General features: G+C 42.7%; 2 protein-coding genes across 10 annotated transcripts in view; one reads left to right on the top strand and one right to left on the bottom strand.

Moving 5' to 3' along the window:
• The window catches only part of CEP89 (centrosomal protein 89), a 133,774-nt gene extending 124,545 nt beyond the window's left edge, over positions 1-9,229 (top strand). For all 4 annotated transcript variants that reach the window (XM_073307850.1, XM_073307847.1, XM_073307849.1 and 1 more), the window contains one exon: positions 5,795-9,229. In XM_073307850.1, coding sequence (XP_073163951.1) covers positions 5,795-6,035 — 241 coding nt within the window. In that variant the 3' untranslated portion in view covers positions 6,036-9,229. The remainder of the gene's footprint in view (positions 1-5,794) is intronic.
• The window catches only part of LOC140896285 (E3 ubiquitin-protein ligase RNF182-like), a 69,275-nt gene that overhangs the window by 25,978 nt on the left and 21,564 nt on the right, over positions 1-21,733 (bottom strand). The window lies entirely within an intron of this gene.

Below are 21,733 nucleotides of genomic sequence, written 5' to 3'. Positions count from 1 at the left end.
AGAAGGAGAGGTCAATCTTTCTCCTGTAGAGTCCCTCTAGGGTGACCAGACTTCCTGATAAAATAAGGACTGTCCCAATATTTAACTTTGTCCCGCGTCCCGACCAACATATGATCAGGATGCCATTTGTCCCAATATTGTAGGGTTCCCGGGTGTCCAGTTGTGACGGGGCTGGCAGGCTCCCTACTTGGCTCGTTGCACCTCCCCAGAAGTGGCGTCATCTCCCGCTGGGTCCTAGGTGCAAGGACGGCCAGGGGGGTTCTGAATGCTGCCCCTGCCATGCGTGCCTGCTCCACAGCTCCCATTGGACAGGAAACACAGCCCATGGGAGCTGCGGGGGCAGTGCCTGCGGGTGAGACAGCTCGCACAGCCACCTAGCTGCTCCTCCGCCTAGGTCCCAGAGGGAGATGTCGCCACTTCCGGGGAGCTGCCTGAGGTAAACACCCCAACCCCCAGCCCTGAGCCTCCTCCTGCACTCAAACTCCCTTCTGGTCTCAGCACCCTGAACTCCCTCCTGCATCTCAACCCCCTTCCCCAGCTGAGACCACCACTTGCAGTGGGAGCCGGGGCCATGCACCCCTAACTGATCCACGGCTTGCGGCAGGGGTCAGAGTCGGGGCCGGGCATCCCCCCATGTGTCCCGATATTTTGTTCTTGCAATCTGGTCACCTAGGTCCCTTGCAAAAAATCCATAAGACTGCTAGGAGCTGTTCCTGCTCCAAGAGAAGTTCATCTTCCACCTCAAAGAGATTGGAGCAACAATGAGATTCACCAGGTACCCAGAGTAGAACTGGGGCATTAGCCCATGTCTCCCACTACCAAGGCAAAAAACCCCCTCCTACTGTACCGTCAACTGCACATCCGTCTTCATGGTGGCTATTGAGCCTGGTACCAACACAAGCTGTTTCAGTGATGCCTCTTTTAGTGCCTATGACCCCTCAGGCATATGAAGTGGTGAAGAACCATTTTGTCTGCCCGATTTGCCGTTGATGCAGGAGTCTGCAGGGCGGTTATTACCTTCGTCTCTTCCCAGGCCCTCAACCTTTTCAGCACCGGACACAGAATGTTGCTGGCATCTGGGCAAAGGAAACAATCGGAGACTGCCTCATCTGCATCTTCCAGCACCCAAGTGCACTCTCCATTGGTCCTCAGAGAGTCTTCAACGTTGGCACCGGTGCTAGGGCCTTTGTCAGCCTGCGTGTTGATGCCAGGCTATGCACTGCCTCCAACAGAACCTGCTTCTTGAGAAACATTCACCTTGCCAACTGCACCACCAGTACCAGCCTTGTCTCTGCCCAGCTGGGAGTTGGACAGATTTAGTCATCAAGTAGCCCTGCCTGGTTGGGTGCTTCTTATGCCGAATGATTATTCGGAGGGCCCCTCTCAGTCTGGGTCAGACTTGTCTAGCTCTTCTTAATCCCCTCCAAGCCACAGAAAGTCCAGTGAATCATCCAGGCCACTTTAAGATGGACAACCTTGGTACCAGGATTTGTACCAATCACACAGCAAGGAGAAGCCAGTGCAGCCTGAGACATTTTGGCCTCCAATGCTATACTGGCTGATGTGAAACCCTTAGGGGACTCTTTGATCCTCCAGATCTAGAGCTCCACCCTGTTCCAGAAGGTCCCCAGAACCATCCATATCAGAACCTCATGTAGTAGAAAAGCAACTAGAAGCTCTTCCTATTGTACAACCAGCCCAACAAGATGAGCTATTGGAGGAATGAGCTCTGTCTTAGGCGGCTACTTTGGTTCCAGTCAATTTATCCTTGCTCTCCCCAGAGGGCTCAGTAGTTCCAGGCTCATCCTCACAGTCCCAGAAGTTTATAAATCCTAATCAGAATTTGCTTTGAAGAATGGCCTCTGTGATCATTATACAAACCAAGTTTTTACAGAATACCCACAAGCTGTTGGACATTCTCCCAAGGTGCAGACTTGAGAAGGGTAGCATCCCAATTAATGAGGCACTTTCAGAGCCAGCAAAGGCCTTATGGAATAGACCTGTGTTGTTGGCTCCCACAGCCAAACACACTGACAAGCATTTCCCATGTGCCTGCCATGGGGTTTCAGTGGTTTTACACTCATCTGGCCCAAAATTCCTTCGTAGTCGTGCCTGCCAATGAGAGGTCAAGGCAAGGGAGGTTCAAGTCAGCCCCCCAAAAATGGATGCAACTAATCAGCAGGCACTGTTAGCTTTGTTTGTTGGTTTTGTACAGAAATTCCCCATGGATTCCAGGGAACAATTCAAAGGCTTTTTGGCAGAGGGCAGTCCGGTTGTGAAGACATCTATTCCATCTGCCTTGAATATTATTGATGGTTCCTTTAGAATTTTGATCTCTGCAATTGTAATGAGGACAGTATCTTGGCTATATAATTCTGCTATAACCCCTGACATACAGCAAACAACAGAAGACCTTCCATTTGATGGGCGCTTCCTTTTTTTTTTTTTTTTGGATAAAACTAAATCTCACAAAAGAATTGAGATATGAAAAGGTGCATTTCAGGGCTTGTTTTACTTTCCTCTCTGTGGTATAGGGACAGCATTTACTCCCCAGAAATCCCCTCAGTAGGAGTGAAGGCTTCTGGGTGTGCTCCAGAGAGACTGGAAGTGTCAGAGGAGGAGTTTATTTTTTTAAACACTTGTCACCAAAATGAATTCATAAAACCCCTTTTTAACACACAGTTTTAATTCTAAGCCACTTTTGGGCGAAGTGGCTACAAAAGGTCTGAGGGAGAAAATCAGAAATATTTAAGATGTGCTATTCTCCCCACCCTGAATAATGTTTCACATTTCTACACTATAAGGCCTGTCACACTAAATTTAACAACACTTCGCTTTCTCTAGCGGTGACTGCATTTCAGTGTTTCTGTAGAAACTAGCACACAGCCTTCTGCACAACAGTGAAGAGAAATTTGGCCAAGGATATATGCTAATACCTGCATTTACCTGGAGAGGCTAAGAAAGGTCTTGATGCAATGATCCATACTAAACTAATTTTATTTCCTTTCTGAGGTGGACTCAATTTCTCTCATAAAGGACACAATAATTGTCCTGTTGAAACTTCCGCTGTACCTCAGGTTTCAGAGTAGCAGCCATGTTAGTCTGTATTCGCAAAAAGAAAAGGAGTACTTGTGGCACCTTAGAGACTAACACATTTATTTGAAGTGAGCTATAGCTCACGAAAGCTTATGCTCAAATAAATGTGTTAGTCTCTAAGGTGCCACAAGTACTCCTTTGCTGTACCTCAGAGACACCCACTCTCTTCACCTACTATTCTGTATATTTATTCACCAATAGGGTCAGGTCAAACTGTACTTCCAGAAGCAGTTCTTTAAAAAAGTCTCATGCAGCCTTAATTGTTTCAGTTTCACTGTTCTCTTCAGCACTGCTAGTTACTGTTTAGGTTTCTGCTTTTGAAAGTGGGTTTCATTGTCTAATTTGAGATGGAAAGCAGCATTATCTTATTAAAACAAAGGTTTTTAACATTGTCTAGTTCTTAAAATCTCTCATGTAAATGATGTAACATTCCGCCTTTCTAAGCAGCCAGCACTCCAAACTCTTAAATTTTGCATTTTCTCGCCCTGGTTCAGTGCTGTTGGGAATGTAGTAAGCATCCAGGATCCTCTTCCCCTGTACTCTTATTGCCCTTCCTGAATATCTTTGGCATGTAGTGTGAAGTTCCTACAAACGTCAGCAAGCTTCTCTTTTATACCTGCCTGCCTGAATAACAGATGTACACAGTAGAAGAGTCATTTTCAGTAAGATGGTTTCACCCATTTCTGAAGTTCCAAACACAAAGGATGGAGTGGAAGAAAATGCAGACAAGAGTTAAAAAAACATAGAAATGAGGCAATGAGAAGAGAGGCGTGGCAGAGCAAGGGAGTGAGCTATAGGCAGGGAAGGATAGCATAGGGCCTTGGTTTGGAAGGCAAGAGAAAGCTAGTGAAGGATTTCAAGAGTGCAGTGCAAGAAAGGTGATTTTGACAGCAGCATTTTGGAAACAGTGGAAGGAACTACACTTTCATGTGAAGCAGACATACCATAATTTACTTTATTACTGGCGCTGGAGTAACCTCTTTTCTTGCACCAACGCTAGCACCATACTTTTCTCCTTTTCTTTTTCTCAAGTGGTTCTTTATCTTCTGAGGTTGTGCAGTGTCTGTCCAGCCAAGAATAAGGTAGAGAGTCTAGTAATGGATACTGGAATATGAACTGAGGGGATAATTTGTAGTCTAAACAAAGCAAAATATTTACCCTCTGAATGAGGCACAAAATTAGGCAAACGTATTTAAATGAGCCCAGATTTTAAGGCTTATATGTGTGAAAGGTGTATACATGCTGCATGTGTATGTATGAGAGAGAGGTGGTGTAGATTTAAAATGACCATTTGATCCAAAAAGAAAAATTCAGAACATCTGAGAGTGGCACTGCATATCAGCGTATGGGCAGCATGTAGATAGATGCACAATTGAGTAGTACAATTAAATGTTATGATGCTGAAACACCTTTATTGCCATATAACAGCTGGAAGTCACACAGATCTTTATCACAAAATTTAAAAAATCCTACACTCAAATACAAGGATTCTGACTTTCACGCATCAGTGTTTATGTCAACATATTCCTTTATTTAAGGCTGATCTAGAATGCACTAATCTGAGACCACATGGTATACAGGGAATAGAAGAGAGCCACCTGCTTTTTATTGAGATAGTAGGTTGTGAGCCTATCCGAAAGCATAGTGCAGTTATAAAAGCCAGCCACTGCACAAGACCAGAGGAAGCCTGAGGCTTAGGATACAAACAGATATCAAATCACCACCATTTTCATTCAGTTGCCTTCTGACAAGACTGTGTGTGTGTGATCTCAGCAGATCTGACAAGAAGGGAAGTGAGTCAAATTCAATCAGGCAATGAGTGCTTGGAGAGTATTTTTGTGTATGAGGTAGCTCTGTGAAGTGCAGGAAGAAGTCAGCTCCTTTCCTTGGTAATGGAGATAGCCTAAAGATACCATCTACCAGACTTCTCATGCTTCGCATCCTAGAGCAAGTGGCAGATAATCATCATGGCTTGTTCAAAGGGTTATTTTATCAACTTGTCAACATTAGATTAGGTTGTCCCCAAAACTAGTCAACTTAAAAAAAAGAAGTATTTGCAATGAAACTGTCAGAAGTGGCTTGATGCTCAAGAGCAGCTGGGATCTATTCTCGGGGCTAAGTGCACTCTGCAGGTGATGCTATTGGATGCCTAAGGAAGGGGGCTAATATCTGCTCACTGTATGAGTGACTTTTGCTGGCAGATTCTTTGAACATCCCTGCAGTACAAGTGCCATGTACAGAGATGTCCAGAGAGGGAGCAAAATCAAGTACATGGGCTTGAATTCTCCTTTCGTTTATGCAAGTACAACTCTCAGTGACTTAAATAGGGAGTTGCACTGGTGTAACAGGAGAAGTTGACCCATGATGTTCCCCAGAAATGGTGGAGGAATAAGGAAGAACTGTTTTGATCACAGGCTAGTGCTTTGAGCGGGATCCATAACCACATGCATGAGCCCAGAACTCCTGTTTTGCTTCTAATCACATCCTCTCTTCTTAACCTTTTAAAATACTTAATGTGTTTTTTTAAACACAGTGGAGACCAATTTAATCAAAACATTTCAGGTACTTGAAGTCATGTATCATGCAATAACACTATTTGTTAAATGTTAAAGGTATATACTGTACAAATGAACTTTTAAACAAACTGGATTTGAATGTTTGAAATCAGCATCCTCTTTTTTTATTTTCATTCTTTCAGAGAAGTGGAAGGTGAACTTGAAATAGTTTGGGAATCTACCTCCAAAGAGAACAGGAAAATGAAAGAACTCTTGCATAAATCTCTGGAGAAGAATAACATGTGGAGCACTGTCAGAGTTTATGAATCATATTTAGATGAAATCTCTCAGAAGGACTTTATTTCTGGATATGGTTTTAGCTACTGTGATGTGAAACCATCATCACCCACAAAAAATCAAAGTAAACAGGAACCTCTGTGTTAAGGACAAAGGTGCCTCTACGTCTCACACAAGAAAAGATGATCCCAAAGAAACACAACAAGAGCTCTACGTCTGAATTAGACTCTCTTCAAGCACAAAATATGTTCTAACAAAAAAGCATTTATGCTCTTTGATACTGATATATACGTTAACTTGAATTGATAACAGCATATTCTCGCTCTGGTAGAGTTATATTTTTAGTATAGATTTTAATAATATTGTTGATGTCATTTGATAAAAGGCCATTGCTAATCCAGTAGAAATGTAGTATAGCACTAGTCACGACTCTGAAGCCGGCTGTACTTATCAAATTAAAGGGATAAATAATTGCAGCTCTTCACATTCTAATTGCCAGACTCACAGAGCACATAAATTCTCGGGTTACTGTTTCCTATTCACTTGTTTTATAGCAGAGACTCTCCTATATCATAAATAATGCTTATGTTTAAATATGGTTTAATTGAAATGCTAGCAGTTTCATCTATAAACAATCCTATACAGTTGTTTAAATATCCAAAATGTGGAGATTTAATCAAACCAAATACATAGAAAACATCTGCAATGTCTAATCTTTATTTCATTGTTTGTAAAGCACTTTAATATCCTGAGATGCAAAGTATTACTCTTAGGATCGATTGCCTACTACCTGGAGAAAGGGAGAGGAAGTGCCAACTGTGTAGGGGATTTGGGGACAAGGCAGGGGCAAATTAGTGGCACCACACCCCCTACTACCTCACAGATATCCAAATGGGAGTTGGTGCTGCTGGAATCCATGGCTGCTTATAAACAGCTGTAGAGGGACCCAGCCAGCAGCAGCATGTTTCCTACTGGAGTTGTGCTGCCAAGGGGATGGAAAGTCAGAAGAGGCATGAGTCATCCCCAGGATCAGGAGGCTTTGCCCTCTGCAAATTCAACAGCATCTAAAACCACTTCCCCTTTAGGGGGAAATTTGCAGGGAACCCCTCAATTTTTTCTGCTCTAGGTAGACCCCTTCACAGAGTTCTTTGCAGCAGGGGGAAGTCTGTCCCATTAGTACGACATAGTATGACATTTATTGTCATATTTCACAGCAATTGCACATTGTAGTAACCAAAGCTCAAAGTTGATATAAAGTGAAGGGTTTTACAGGAACTAAACAGCAAAAATAAAATCAGGGAAACAAAGGTCCCTTAAAAAGAACATGAAAAAGAAAACGGACTCCAACTGGTGTGGATCTGAGAGAGTTCACTTATATCCATCCCAGAGTGTTCTACTTCACATTAAGGGCCTCACTTAGGAAAACATTGGTATTCAGGAAGAAGGGCTTAAACAAGGGTTTAAAAAAAGAAAAGAAAAATGTACAAGCAGCAGAGTTTACATGCCAAAATAGAGATGAGCCATGGACTCCATGAAGTCCAATAGCAAAGTCTCTAGTGATTTTACATGGAAGGTGCTCAGATACTAGTGAGGGTGAACATATGGAACACTAACGGTATTGTCTTCACTGTCCAAAAAACCCTAGGCAGCATGTCTGAGAGCCTGAGTCAAGTGACTTGGGCTCATGCTATGGGTCTAAAAATAGCAGTGTAGACACTGCCACTTGGGCTGGAGTTCAGGCCTCTGAGACCCTCTCTGCTTTGCCAGGTTTTAAAGCCTGAGCAGGAATGTCTACACTGCTATTTTTAGTCCCAGAGTGTGGTAAGCCCCACTCAGTTGACCTGGCTCTTAAGACTTGCTGCTGCAGGGTTTTTGTTTTTTCGTGCAGTGTAAACATATCCTAAGATAGGATATGTGCTTTGAGTTCCATTAAGTCTGTGAGAATTAAACACACGCTCAAGTGCTTTCCTGAATTAGGGTCTAAAGCATGTGCAAAATCACTAAATTGCAGCTGACTTGTTACCAGCTCAAATAGTTTTATCTTTACTATCGCATTTTTGAGCTTTCAGTTACAAAGAACTCTCCCCCAGACACCTAACTACAAACAGGATAATTCTTTAAAATTCTTATGTTTTTGGGCTCAGTGGCTGTGACATAACAGTGATGTAACAAAAGCCTAAACCTAATAAGATCAAGTAATACACGAGATGAGGATTGAGAGAATGAGCTAATAATATCTAATATTTTCATTTAGACTTTCACTAGATCTTGTAGCCCAACCACTCCTGTTTCTCTGAGGTCTTGGAGGTGGCTATTTTAATTTGAGAGGCAATACCCACAGTATCAATTCAGCTGTTATACAAAGAACATTACAGACTATGTACATGCATAATTCTGCATCTAATACACGCTTCCATCAGCATTCACAAATGGACAACTTAGACATGCACATATAGTAATTGTGCATACATATCAGACAGGCACTGTGCATCAGATTTTTTAAAATGGGCACCTGAATTTTCCATGCACAGCACAAGTACTCAGGCAAAAAACAGTAATTAGGTACCCAAAGTAGAGATTACACACTTTTCAGGTTTTAATTACCTGTTTGCACCTGGCTGGACATTTTAGGTTCCTTCTTTGGAAACCTTGCCCTTCTTGGCTTACCTCTAACATCGCTGAGAACTACTCTAGTTATGACTGGTTGGAAACTAGGGGTGGGATTTTCAAAGTCACTCAGTGTTGGCCTAATTCTGTTGCCACTGAGGTCAAAGGTAAAAACTCCCTCTGAGCCCACCCTAGAGACACACTTCCATCTCCCTCCCTTTCCTTTTTTGCGGACTCCTTTCTTCTCTATAGCTCTAATTTTGGACCTTTAAATTTAAGCTTTATGTACCTTTATTTATCTTCACAAAGTAACTTTGTAGCTTACTGAATATATTCATAAATACTTGCACGACCAAAGGCTGCACTATACGTCAAACATTTCTAATATGTAAAATTTAATTTAAAAAATTATTTTTTGGAGGTTCTCATCCTGTGAAATTCTCTCGGAAATAAAATTTGCATTGTATTAAGGAAACTTAGAAAACATGATGGCATATTCCATGAGTTAGTTGAGTGACCATGAGTTGGTTGAGTTCAGGATCCTGACGCAGGGAAGAAAGGTAAGCAGCAGGATACGGACCCTGGACTTCAGGAAAGCAGACTTCGACTCCCTCAGGGAACGGATGGCCAGGATCCCATGGGGGACTAACTTGAAGGGGAAAGGAGTCCAGGAGAGCTGGCTGTATTTCAAGGAATCCCTGTTGAGGTTACAGGGACAAACCACCCCAATGAGTCGAAAGAATAGTAAATATGGCAGGCGACCAGCTTGACTTAATGGTGAAATCCTAGCGGATCTTAAACATAAAAAAGAAGCTTACAAGAAGTGGAAGGTTGGACTTATGACCAGGGAAGAGTATAAAAATATTGCTCGGGCATGTAGGAATGATATCAGGAGGGCCAAATCGCACCTGGAGCTGCAGCTAGCCAGAGATGTCAAGAGTAACAAGAAGGGTTTCTTCAGGTATGTTGGCAACAAGAAGAAAGCCAAGGAATGTGTGGGCCCCTTACTGAATGACGGAGGCAACCTAGTGACAGAGGATGTGGAAAAAGCTAATGTACTCAATGCTTTTTTTTCCTGTTTTCACTAATAAGGTCAGCTCCCAGACTGCTGCGCTGGGCATCACAAAATGGGGAAGAGATGGCCAGCCCTCTGTGGAGATAGAGGTGGTTAGGGACTATTTAGAAAATCTGGACGTGCACAAGTCCATGGGGCCGGACGAGTTGCATCCGAGAGTGCTGAAGGAATTGGCGGCTGTGATTGCAGAGCCATTGGCCATTATCTTTGAAAACTCGTGGCGAACGGGGGAAGTCCCGGATGACTGGAAAAAGGCTAATGTAGTGCCAATCTTTAAAAAAGAGAAGAAGGAGGATCCTGGGAACTACAGGCCAGTCAGCCTCACCTCAGTCCCTGGAAAAATCATGGAGCAGGTCCTCAAAGAATCAATCCTGAAGCACTTGCATGAGAGGAAAGTGATCAGGAACAGCCAGCATGCATTCACCAAGGGAAGGTCATGCCTGACTAATCTAATCGCCTTTTATGATGAGATTACTGGTTCTGTGGATGAAGGGAAAGCAGTGGATGTATTGTTTCTTGACTTTAGCAAAGCTTTTGACACGGTCTCCCACAGTATTCTTGTCAGCAAGTTAAGGAAGTATGGGCTGGATGAATGCACTATAAGGTGGGTAGAAAGCTGGCTAGATTGTCGGGCTCAACGGGTAGTGATCAATGGCTCCATGTCTAGTTGGCAGCCGGTATCAAGTGGAGTGCCCCAAGGGTCGGTCCTGGGGCCGGTTTTGTTCAATATCTTCATAAATGATCTGGAGGATGGTGTGGATTGCACTCTCAGCAAATTTGTGGATGATACTAAACTGGGAGGAGTGGTAGATACGCTGGAGGGGAGGGATAGGATACAGAAGGACCTAGACAAATTGGAGGATTGGGCCAAAAGAAATCTGATGAGGTTCAATAAGGATAAGTGCAGGGTCCTGCACTTAGGACGGAAGAACCCAATGCACAGCTACAGACTAGGGACCGAATGGCTAGGCAGCAGTTCTGCGGAAAAGGACCTAGGGGTGACAGTGGACGAGAAGCTGGATATGAGTCAGCAGTGTGCCCTTGTTGCCAAGAAGGCCAATGGCATTTTGGGATGTATAAGTAGGGGCATAGCGAGCAGATCGAGGGACGTGATCGTTCCCCTCTATTCGACATTGGTGAGGCCTCATCTGGAGTACTGTGTCCAGTTTTGGGCCCCACACTACAAGAAGGATGTGGATAAATTGGAGAGAGTCCAGCGAAGGGCAACAAAAATGATTAGGGGACTGGAACACATGAGTTATGAGGAGAGGCTGAGGGAGCTGGGATTGTTTAGCCTGCAGAAGAGAAGAATGAGGGGGGATTTGATAGCTGCTTTCAACTACCTGAAAGGGGGTTCCAAAGAGGATGGCTCTAGACTGTTCTCAATGGTAGCAGATGACAGAACGAGGAGTAATGGTCTCAAGTTGCAGTGGGGGAGGTTTAGATTGGATATTAGGAAAAACTTTTTCACTAAGAGGGTGGTGAAACACTGGAATGCGTTACCTAGGGAGGTGGTAGAATCTCCTTCCTTAGAGGTTTTTAAGGTCAGGCTTGACAAAGCCCTGGCTGGGATGATTTAACTGGGAATTGGTCCTGCTTCGAGCAGGGGGTTGGACTAGATGACCTTCTGGGGTCCCTTCCAACCCTGATATTCTATGATTCTCATGTGGGCCCAATCCCGCATTCCGTGCATACCAAAAGCTCCCAAAGGCACATGGGAATTATGCATGTAAAGGATTGGGCCCCCCAATTGTTTTGATGGGTATGTTGAAAAATATGTAGTTGCTGATTAGTTGAAGAGTTTACCTGAGTTTTAAAATCAAACCAGAGATGTTGGAAACCCTTGAGACTAGAGAAATTTCATGATGAAGAATAAGTAACAACATCTTGTCTAGAGTGCACAATATCAAATGGAGTTAATACAAATAGAATTAATGGTTAAAGGGATATTTCTGCTGTGAAATCTGAGTTATGAAAGAAGCAAGTAATTTGGTTCTATTTTTTGCACAGCTTAGAGTTGATTTCCCTCTAAATCTCTCACTAGTGAAAAACAAGTATTAGACTCAATTTGTTTAGCTTTCATTTCAGAGTACTTTATATTTAAAGCCTGTTTATAGGTACAAAAATAATATAGTTTATTGTGAACTGTTGGTCTTAGGACTAGACAAAGAGTGCATTTTGCAATCTTATGCAGAAAGCTATTAATTTGAAAGCATGTTATTTTAGTTCAAATCATTTTATTCTGAATATCATTTACATTCAGATTGTATACTAAAATACAGTAAAAAAGACAAAATAAAAAATATCCAAGATCCTAATAAATAACAAAGGCTGTAACATACAGGTTAGAGTTGACTATTAGGCAGTACAGTCTGTTAAAGTAAACAAATACCGCATCCAAAAGTCATAAATAATGTTGACTAAAACCAGTCTCTGACTAAATTAGCATGATAGTGGTTCACACCAGAATTAATGCTCAAGTCCCAGTCAAAAGCCTGAAGGCCTTTAAAGATTTCCTTAACCTCTACAGAAAGCAAATGAGCCACTGGAGACAAAAGCCAGTGGATAGATTCTGGATTTTTAGCTGCTAGTGAGACCCCTCCAGCTCCAGAACACTAAACAGTCATGTAATTCCCAGTGAGTACAGTACGAGTATTTTATTGTATTGTATTTCTTATTTCAGAATGGCAGATTCCTATATAACCAAAGACAAGACAGAGAAAAAGATCAGCACCAGGAATTCATTAATATGTTTTGTCTACAAAGTTAAGGCTTCCAAAAAGCAGGATGTATTTTTAACCCAGAAGAATAAAATATGTTTTTTGTTTCCAGTAGTGAATTGAAAAACAAGCAAACAATATACTATTTGAATCAATATTGGCTGTGTGTATGAAGGTGAAAGGTTACCTAGTGAAAGGATTGCTGGCACTGGAGGAGCAACCTCTTTCCAAATAGAATAGCAGAGAAAATAATACGAAGACATAGCAACTCACCATCGACTTAAATAATCCACCTCAGATTTCTGGCCAGAGCACCCTACGTGAGATCTGATGGCATCACTTGGGTAGTAGATGGTATCAGTGCACCAAGCCAGGCTTAGACCTATGATATGCATTCAGTCTTGGGACTTTGCAGATGGCCTGGTAGATGTGTTTGGTAATATTATTTAGATACCAATAAGGGGGCAACAGCTGGCCAGGGGAGACTGGGAGCATCCCCTTTCCTTTACTGCCACAACCCGCTGCAACTAAAGTAGCTGATCCAGAAACTGAATGATAAATACTTTATGGCATCAACCTAGTGGTTCAAACACTGAGACACGTTTGCATTGTGGCTCAATAATTTACTTGAACTTGTTTTAAAATATTTTTTCAAATAATACCATAGAAAAGTGGTGTTTTAGCTACATAAAACTCGGCCACATAAAGAAAAGGAATAACAAGAGAGAACTAAAAACCCAGACAGCCATCTGTATCAGTTCGTGTTAAAATATATTTCTAAGATTTTCACTTCTGAAATCAGAGATCCATACCTTACAGCGATGAAAAAGTATGCTGTGCCATGTGGCATTACAGATGACATTAAATAGGTGATAATTCTTCAGGAAATAATCAGTATAAACCAGCTGGCCTTACTGCTTTACTAAGATACCTCCTAAAAGCACACGTCTGTTGAAACACTGCATAAAGCTTACAGGGTATTTGAACATTAGTATCCCATTTCTCCACCAGTTTTAATTCCCCATTGAAAGAGCTTCTTGTTTAATCCTGTTTATTGAGAATTTATAGGTGGTAAAGATGATTAGTTTTCCCACAGCAATATGATATCAGGAGATTTATGTGGCTCTACTTACAGCTCAGACTTAATCTGATCCACTTTACAGTTTATGGGCCAAATGCTCAAGCCCTGGAGCAGTTTGACTTCAAGAGGTGGAGGTATCTTGGACAGAATGTAGCATTCGTAAATACAACAGGAGATCTATTTGGAAATGCATTGCAAGGAGAGGGCTTGTTCTTTGCAATGTTCAGCAATGGGAATGAAGAGCCTGGATGAAGTGCAGAAGGCATGGGTGTATTGGAGGTAGAAGGCCAGTGCACGGCAGACATCAAGAGAGTGCAATGTTCTGGCTCTGTGGGAGGCGTGGGGTCTGGGATAGAAGATCAGGAAGTGGATGCACTGCTTCAGGTGTAACGTGGACACTACCTTAAGGATGCATTTGGGGTACAGGTGTAAGGAGACCTTGTACTTATGGAAGAGAGTGAAAGGGGGGGGATCAGCCATCATGGCTGCCAATCTGCTAACATTTCATGCTGACAAGATGACAACCAAGAAGATCACCTTCACTGAGAGGTGGGAGACCAAGCACATCATGCGGGGTTCGAAGGGTGGCTTGGTCAGAGCAGAGACAGCAACATTAAGGTCCCAAGAAGGGGTCAACTTAAGCACTAGTCGAAAGACGTTGAGCAGACCTTTGAGGAAACAGTGGTCGGGTAAGTAAAGATAGCGCAGCCATCCACCAGAGGGAGGAAGACACTAAGTGCCGCCAGGTGGATCCATATAGCACGGTGGGTGAGAAGCAATAGTTTGAGTTGAAGAAGGTGGTCAAAAGAGAATAGCAATGGATTTGGAGTCTAGAACATAATGGTGGCGGTGAGCTCAGGTGGTTTCCATTTCGCTTGAGAGCAAGCCCTGGTAGATGGTCTTCTGTTGTGCAAGAGGACCTTGCACACCAAGGTAGAGCATGCCCTGTTTACTTGCGAGCTGCATCCAAATACCAAGCCATGAGTGGAGCCAGCTTGGATTGGGGTGCTGGAGATGTCCCTACACCTGGGTGAGGAAATCCAGATGTCCATGGAGGCAGAGTGGGGGATGAGCGGAGAGACAAAGGTGAGGTGAACCAACACTGGTGAGGCCAAAAGGGGGCTATCAGTATGACCATTGCTCAGTCCCGGTGAATCTTGCCCAGGACTTGGGGAAGCAGGGGGAATGGGTGGAAAGGCATACCGAAAGTTGCCAATCCAGGGGAGGAAAAGGGTATTGCGCCCCAGGGGACTGCCTCCACAGTTCCCTCTGTAGCAATAAAGGGGAAGTTTATGGTTCTTGCTGGTCATGAAGTGGTCCCAGTAAGGGGAGCCTCACCTGTGGAAAATGGAATGCAGGCTGGGATTGTGCAGTTCCCACTCATGGTTTGCGTAAAAGAACCTGCTGAGCATGTCCATGAGGGAGCTGTTGGCATCGGGGAGATATGTGGCCTGTAGCATGACACTGCTTGATGCACCAGGTTCAGATGTGGACAGCCTCCGCACAGAGGGAGGGAGACTTGGCGCCACTTTGCTTGTTGATATAGACTACTGCAGCCATGTTGTTGGAGAAAAGTTGAATGCGATAGGATTGTGTGAGGGGGAGGAATGCCTGATAGGCAAGACAAGCGGCTCTCAACTCCAAGATGTTGACACACATCCTAGCTTCTCGTGCTGTCCAGAGGCCCTGGGCGGTGTGACCATTCAGGTGGGCACCCCAGGCAGTGCAAGAGGCATCCATGGAGAGAGCGTAGGAGGTATAAAGGGGGTGCCAACCAGGACTTCGGACAGGTCAGTCCATCATGCAAGGGAGGCCAGAACAACCTGGTGAAGCACAATGGGTTTGTCCAAGCGGTCTGTCTGTGCCTTTTAGATAGACAGGAGCCATAGCTGAAGGCAGTGCATGTGGATGTGGGCATGGGGCATTAGGGATTTACAGGCCACCATGTGGCCAAGTAGGGAAAGAAATCGGTGGATGGCGGTGTGAGGTGCAGTGCAAGGTAATGATAGAAGCGAGAGTGGCAAAGTGGTTCACCAAGAGGTGGAGTCCAGGCACGCACCAATAAAGGTGATCTGGTGGGTATGTACGAAAACTGACTTTTCTTTGTTAATGCAAATCCCAAGAGCAGAGAGTAGACCATGAAGGGCCAAGATAGCTGATAAGAGGTGCCTGTGGGATGACGCAACGAGGAGCCAGTTGTCCAGGTAGGGGAATACTGAGTGGCCGTTTGGCTGCAATGACGGCGAAGACGTAGGGAGCAGCTGCGATACCAAAAGGAAGGACATGGAACTGATAATGAGAGTTTCCAACCATAAAATGGAGAAACTTCTGGTGAGCAGGGTGAACATCGATGTGGAAATTGCCATCTTTCATGTTGAGAGCTGCGAACCTCCCTGGGAAAGGAAAGGGAAAGGATAATCAAGGGGAGCATCACCATCCAGAACTTGACTTTCTTTATAAACCTATTGAGCACACAGAGATCCAGAATACAGCCTGTCAGTTGGCCCTTCTTTGGAATGAGGAAATACAGAGGGGAACCAGCTCTATGGTGCCTTTTCAGAGAACGTTGTCTGCTTCCTGTCAGAGAAGATCTTGATCAGAGGGATTGTCATGGCCAATTTACCAAGGGTCAAAGTGGATTCTCCACCACTGAATTTGTAAGTCAAGTTATTCTAAAGAATATGCTCTAGGAATTATTTTGGGGGCATTCTATGGCCTGTATTATACAGAACATCAGATTAAATAATGACATGGTCCCTTCTCGCCTTGGACTCTATGAATCATAATCCTGATGTTCCCATTATTCACATCAATGCCCAATCCTTCAGGCTGCCTTATATTACACATTGGGGATCAGGCCAACATTGTGAAAAGCAGCTGAAGGACATCTTTGCTCCCTGTCCTCCAGACTTTATCAAGCACAGCTCAGCCAGAATTTAGGCGAATACATTTCTGAACAAGAAGCTAGTAAAACAACTGAAGAGCCAACTTACCGGCAATATTTGGAATCCCCTGCAAGCCTATCAGAAGGCCAGCAAAGAAAAAATAGGAAAAGCTTGAACGGTTTTCTTTGTATCGAATTATCGAGAACCACATTTGTACTTGTGCTAGGCATTAGGAGACAAAGACTGGTTCCTTTGATTAATATGGATGTTGATAGCATGACAATTACAAAATGAGATTTTAAAAATCGGGGCAGTGTGGACAGCACAGCCATACGGTTCAGAGATCTTTCAGCCAGCTGATCTTATAGTCACAACAAACATGGTTCAATCTGTCATATGCACTTGAATAAGTCAACAGGTTGTAACTAACACAAGGATATTTAAAGGCCATTTATAAACTTCATTTGCCAGAAAAGGATTCTTCAACAAAGAAATAATCACTGCCATCAACAAAAGAATTTTCTAGAGACTAGACATGGAGGCATTTTTTACTAGTCATGTAAAGGTTAACTTTTTGTTGAAAAGTAAATCTATGCAACAGGTTATTGAGATCACATTCAAAGCTAGTACTTAAAGGACCAGAATTAGTATTTTAAAAATACTGTCAGCTTTAATTGCCAGGTGACAGGATAGAAGAGCAAGAGAGAGCTATATCTCTTCTACCGCAATATAAAATTAATAAACAGATCACACCTTTCTCGCTTTTTTAACTGTTCCCCCATTAACTGCACCATTACGTAGCACAAAGGAAGACTCTTGGCACTGCTGTAATACAATACATACACTAAATAACAAACAATTTAGAGGTAACAGGAACCAAAATCTGGAACAGAAATGGAGGTTACTTACTTGTAACCAAGGTTCTTCAAGATAGACTCTGCATAGTCACACTCATACGATGCATCATCCCATGCATATCAGATGGTGGAAACGTTATGTGGCAGTGCCCGCTGGAGAACTTGCACACCTCCTCTAGCCCCTTCCCTCGTTTTTCCTGACCATTCCGAGAGCAAGGCTATAAAAAGGGGTGCGACACTACAGGCCGCCACAATTCCTTTGACCACTTCTGCAGTCAAATCTCATTACGTCTCCTATGAAGAGGGGATGGGGGGGGTGAATATTCAGAGTCCATTTTGAAGGACATGATACAAGTAACCTTCATTTCTTTGAGCATTCTCTGCTTATTCCCACTCATAAGTTTGCTAGACAAGCCAATACCCCAGGACTGAATGGTATGACTCAGGGTCCGAACTGAATAAGAATTGCAGAACTGCTGTCAAACAAGGCATCTAATATTGATGCCAAATCAAATGAATAGTGTTTGTAAAGGTATGATTGCAATATATTCCTATATATATTCCTGTATTTCAAGAATTGGAACATGTCTGAGATGTGCTATAGAGGTAGCTATTGCTCTGGTTGAGTGTGACCTAACTCCAATAAGAGGAGGAATTGATGCTACCCTATATGCCTGTTCAATATGCTGTTTCACCCAAGAAGGTAATGACTAAGCAGGACTGGTATGACATAAGAAATAAAAAGTTCAGCAGACTTGCAAAACTCTCCTGTCCCATTTAGGTAGTAATCAAAAGCTCTTTTAGCAACTAAATTATGCAGTTTATACTCTTTTATGACCATGAGATTTCAGAAAGAAAATTAACTGATTGTTATAAAACTCAGAAAACGTTTCAGGAAGGAATCTGGGGTGAGCTCTGAGGACAGTGTTATCTTTATGAAGAACAGTGAATGGTGGATCTGCCATAAGAACATGCAACTTCCTCACCCATCCTGCTGATATAATGGATATTATAAAAAGTGTTTAAATATATAAATGATATAAAGAACAATCTGCTATGGATTCAAAAGGAGAATTCATGAGATGTGTCAAGATCAAATTAAGGTCCCATGATAAAACTGGGTCCTAATGTGGGTACACTAACTAGACCTTTAATAAATGTCTTATCTGTGTCATATACAAAGACAGATTTCCTATCTGTAAGTTCATGATAAACTACTTTTACTACTAACTGTACTCTGAAAAAATATCTAATGCATGTAATATGTAAATTCAGTAGAACCTCAGAGTTACAAACACCAGAATTATGAACTGACCAGTCAACCACACACTGCATTTGGAACCGGAAGTATGCAAGCAGAGACCCCCCCAAAAAAAATAGCAAATATAGTACAGTACAGTGTTAAATTACTTTAAAAAAAATAAAGGTAAGGAAACTGTTTTTGTGCTTGTTTTATTTAAAAGAAGATGGTTAAAGCAGCATTTTTCTTCTGCACAGTAAAGTTTCAAAGCAGTATTAAGTCAATGTTCAGTTGTAAACTTTTGAAAGAACAACCATAATGTTTTGTTCGGCGTTATGAACATTTCAGAGTTACAACCAACCTCCATTCCTGAGGAGTTCGTAACTCTGAGGTTCTACTGTATTTCTAAAGACCTTAAATGTAGTAAGTATTTAAAAATACATTGTATTTGTACTTGTACAGGATCTACACATTTGTCAGCTATGGAATACACTAATCTATACCACTTAAACTCACAACTGAGGTGACTGCTTCCTGGAATTAACCAGAACCTGTTGCACCTCTACACAGCAAGATTTTTCAAGGTCCATTAGAGTTGCATTTACCACACAGCTAGATATAGTGAGGATGTATCACCTCGACCATACATCCTCATGTCCTGTCATGACAATGTGTTTGGCATCACAAGCAGAAGTTTGTAGATGCCCCTGGAGAGGGAAGAAGATCTGAACACTGCTATTGCTTTGGTCACATGGGAGCAATTGGAATTATCCTGGCCTATGTTGTCTTATTTTTAACACCCTCTGGTGTTAAAGGAAGTGTGTGTGTAGGAAGTGTATAACAGGCCCATCCCCCTTTCAGAAGGAAAAGATTAGATATGGATGACGTCTGCCTGCTCTCAAGCAGGAATGAGGATGGTCCTGAATTAAGACTGAAATGGCACCCTCTATCCAGTCTTCAAAGCATCCAAAATAATTGTCAGCTTAGACATCCTGGGTATCAGCGAGAGCAGATGGACAGGATCAGGAAGATTAACAGCAGCCTTGGGAGAAACTGCTGTTTTCTGGACAGGATGATGGACAAAACCATGAGGGTGTTGCCATCCTTTTGAAGAAGGGAGTGGAGCATTCCCTGCATGAATGGAAATCCATCAGCAGCAGACTTATGAGGGCCAGACTGAAAGGGAAACATAATATCACCCTGATTCAGTGCTATGCTCCGACAAATGACAGCGATGAAGAAGTAAAGGACAAATTCTACCTTACACTACAGGCAGAGTTATAGAGAGTACCACGCCACGAGAGACCTGAATGCCAAGGTCGGTAAGAACACCACAAACAACGACAGAGCAATGGGAAGACATGGGTGTGGCACCATGAATGAAAACGGAGAAAGGCTTGTTGATTTCTATAATATGAATTCCCTAGTCTTCGGTAGAACCCTATTTGAACATTGTGAAATTCACAAGCTGACATGGTGTTCTCCAAATGGCAGAGATAAGAACCAGATTGACCATATCATGATCAATGGCAACGCTCACTGACAGATGTGAAAGTGAGAAGGGGTGCAGATGTTGGCAGCGACCACCACCTTGTGACAGCCTTCATTAAGCTAAAACTGAGCTGTGTGAGTCCACCAAACAAGGGACATAGACATTATGATATTGACAAGCTAAAGTCCCTTGAAATTCAGAAAACCTTCGTTCTGCAGTTAAAGAACGGGTTTCAAGCAGACCTTGATGAAGAGGAGGGGAATGCAGATGAAGAGATCAACAAGAAGTGGGAGAAAGTAACAGCAATTTATAAATAGAGCAGTGAAGCCTGTCTAGGCTACAGGCAAAAGAGAAGGAAGGAGTGGATTACACCCAGTACATGGAACGCCATAGAAACCAGATGAGCCCTGAAGAAAAAAGTTTTAGACACAAAATCCCACAGGCTAAAGGACAAATACCACAAGCATTATAGCAAGGTACACTGGGAGGTCAAACGCCTTGTGACAGCGGACAAATGGTATTATATTGATAATCTGGTAACACAAGCAGAGGATGCAGTTGCTCGTGGTGAACAAGGAACTGTTTACAAAATGACGCAGCTTCTCAGTGGTAAATTGTTGGGTCACCCTCAAAGTTAGGTAAGTATGACAGAATTATAATTATGTAGTAGTAGAAATAAAGATAGACAAAAGAGTATATAGGTATTGTAAAAGGGTATGAACATCAGTTCCATGCTGTTGAATTTCACTCAAACAAATGCAAGGCCAAAGTGCTAATTATTTCAGGCCAGTACAGGATAAAGAGTCTGTGCTGGAAAGTGATAAGAACTTTGAGAAAACCGTGCTGTTTTTTAAAACAATACCCTGATGCTCTTTCCCCACGGGGGCGCCTTGTCATGCCTATTTAAATCTTGGTATCCAAAGAGGGAAAAATAGATAGTGGGATAAAACTTGTTGAATGAATCAAGAGTCATAGATTGTGTTGTTAAGTAAAAGAATGAACAATGAGTGCATGGAATTGAGAGCCTGAAGCAGGGAAATAATTGGTTAGTAAATGGTGCCAGCCTAATCCTAAGAATTTCAACCTTGGTATCGATGGGACGAAGAATATGCAAAGTGGAGATAACCGGATGACCCCCAGAGGGCAAACCTGAATCCACCCAAAACGCATCATGGAAGAACAAGAAGATAACACCTAGCCATCATGGAGCTGTCATGGATGTACCACCTGCTGACTGATGGTCATCTCAATCGTAAATTCAGCATAATGAAGCAACTTCCATAGACTTGTATTGAACTTGTATTGAGACCTATAAAAATTGGATCCAGGGACTAAGTTCTTTGAGTCTGGTTCTACGACCACCCTCCAGGAGCATCGGATGCGCATCTGACAATGACTCGGCTCCACTCATGTCCAGGCCACCTGGCCAGTGACTTGGCACGAGCAACGTCTAGGTTGGTAACTATAACAACCTTTTTGCAGAACCTGTGTGAATGTGTGTGTGTGAATGGATTTATATAGAAATTGCATATAGTAATATTTTGTTGTATTTACAATAAATGTGGCATTTTGCCTTGTCCCTCTTACAAGATCCTGTTGGTATCATTTTATTAGTGTAACATAATGGCAGACATCAACAAACACTCTCATCAGGAACAAACAAGGAACCTACTAACAACTGAAAAAGAACAAGAAATGCACTGGACAGAACATTTCAAAGAATTGCTGAACAAGGAGCCACCTAAAGAGGAAGCAAACATCCAGGAGGCAAAAGAAGATCTTGGATATCAACACAGAAACCGTAACTAAGGAAGAGATCATTCAAGCCACCAAATCCTTAAAAAATGGGAAAGCTCCTGGCAAGGATAACTTGAATGCAGAATTGTTC

Source organism: Lepidochelys kempii, chromosome 12 (genome assembly GCF_965140265.1).
Source record: "Lepidochelys kempii isolate rLepKem1 chromosome 12, rLepKem1.hap2, whole genome shotgun sequence".
NCBI classification, from domain to species: Eukaryota; Metazoa; Chordata; order Testudines; family Cheloniidae; genus Lepidochelys; species Lepidochelys kempii.
Note: the sequence above shows the minus strand (reverse complement) of the source record. Positions and strands in the feature narration are given on the sequence as shown.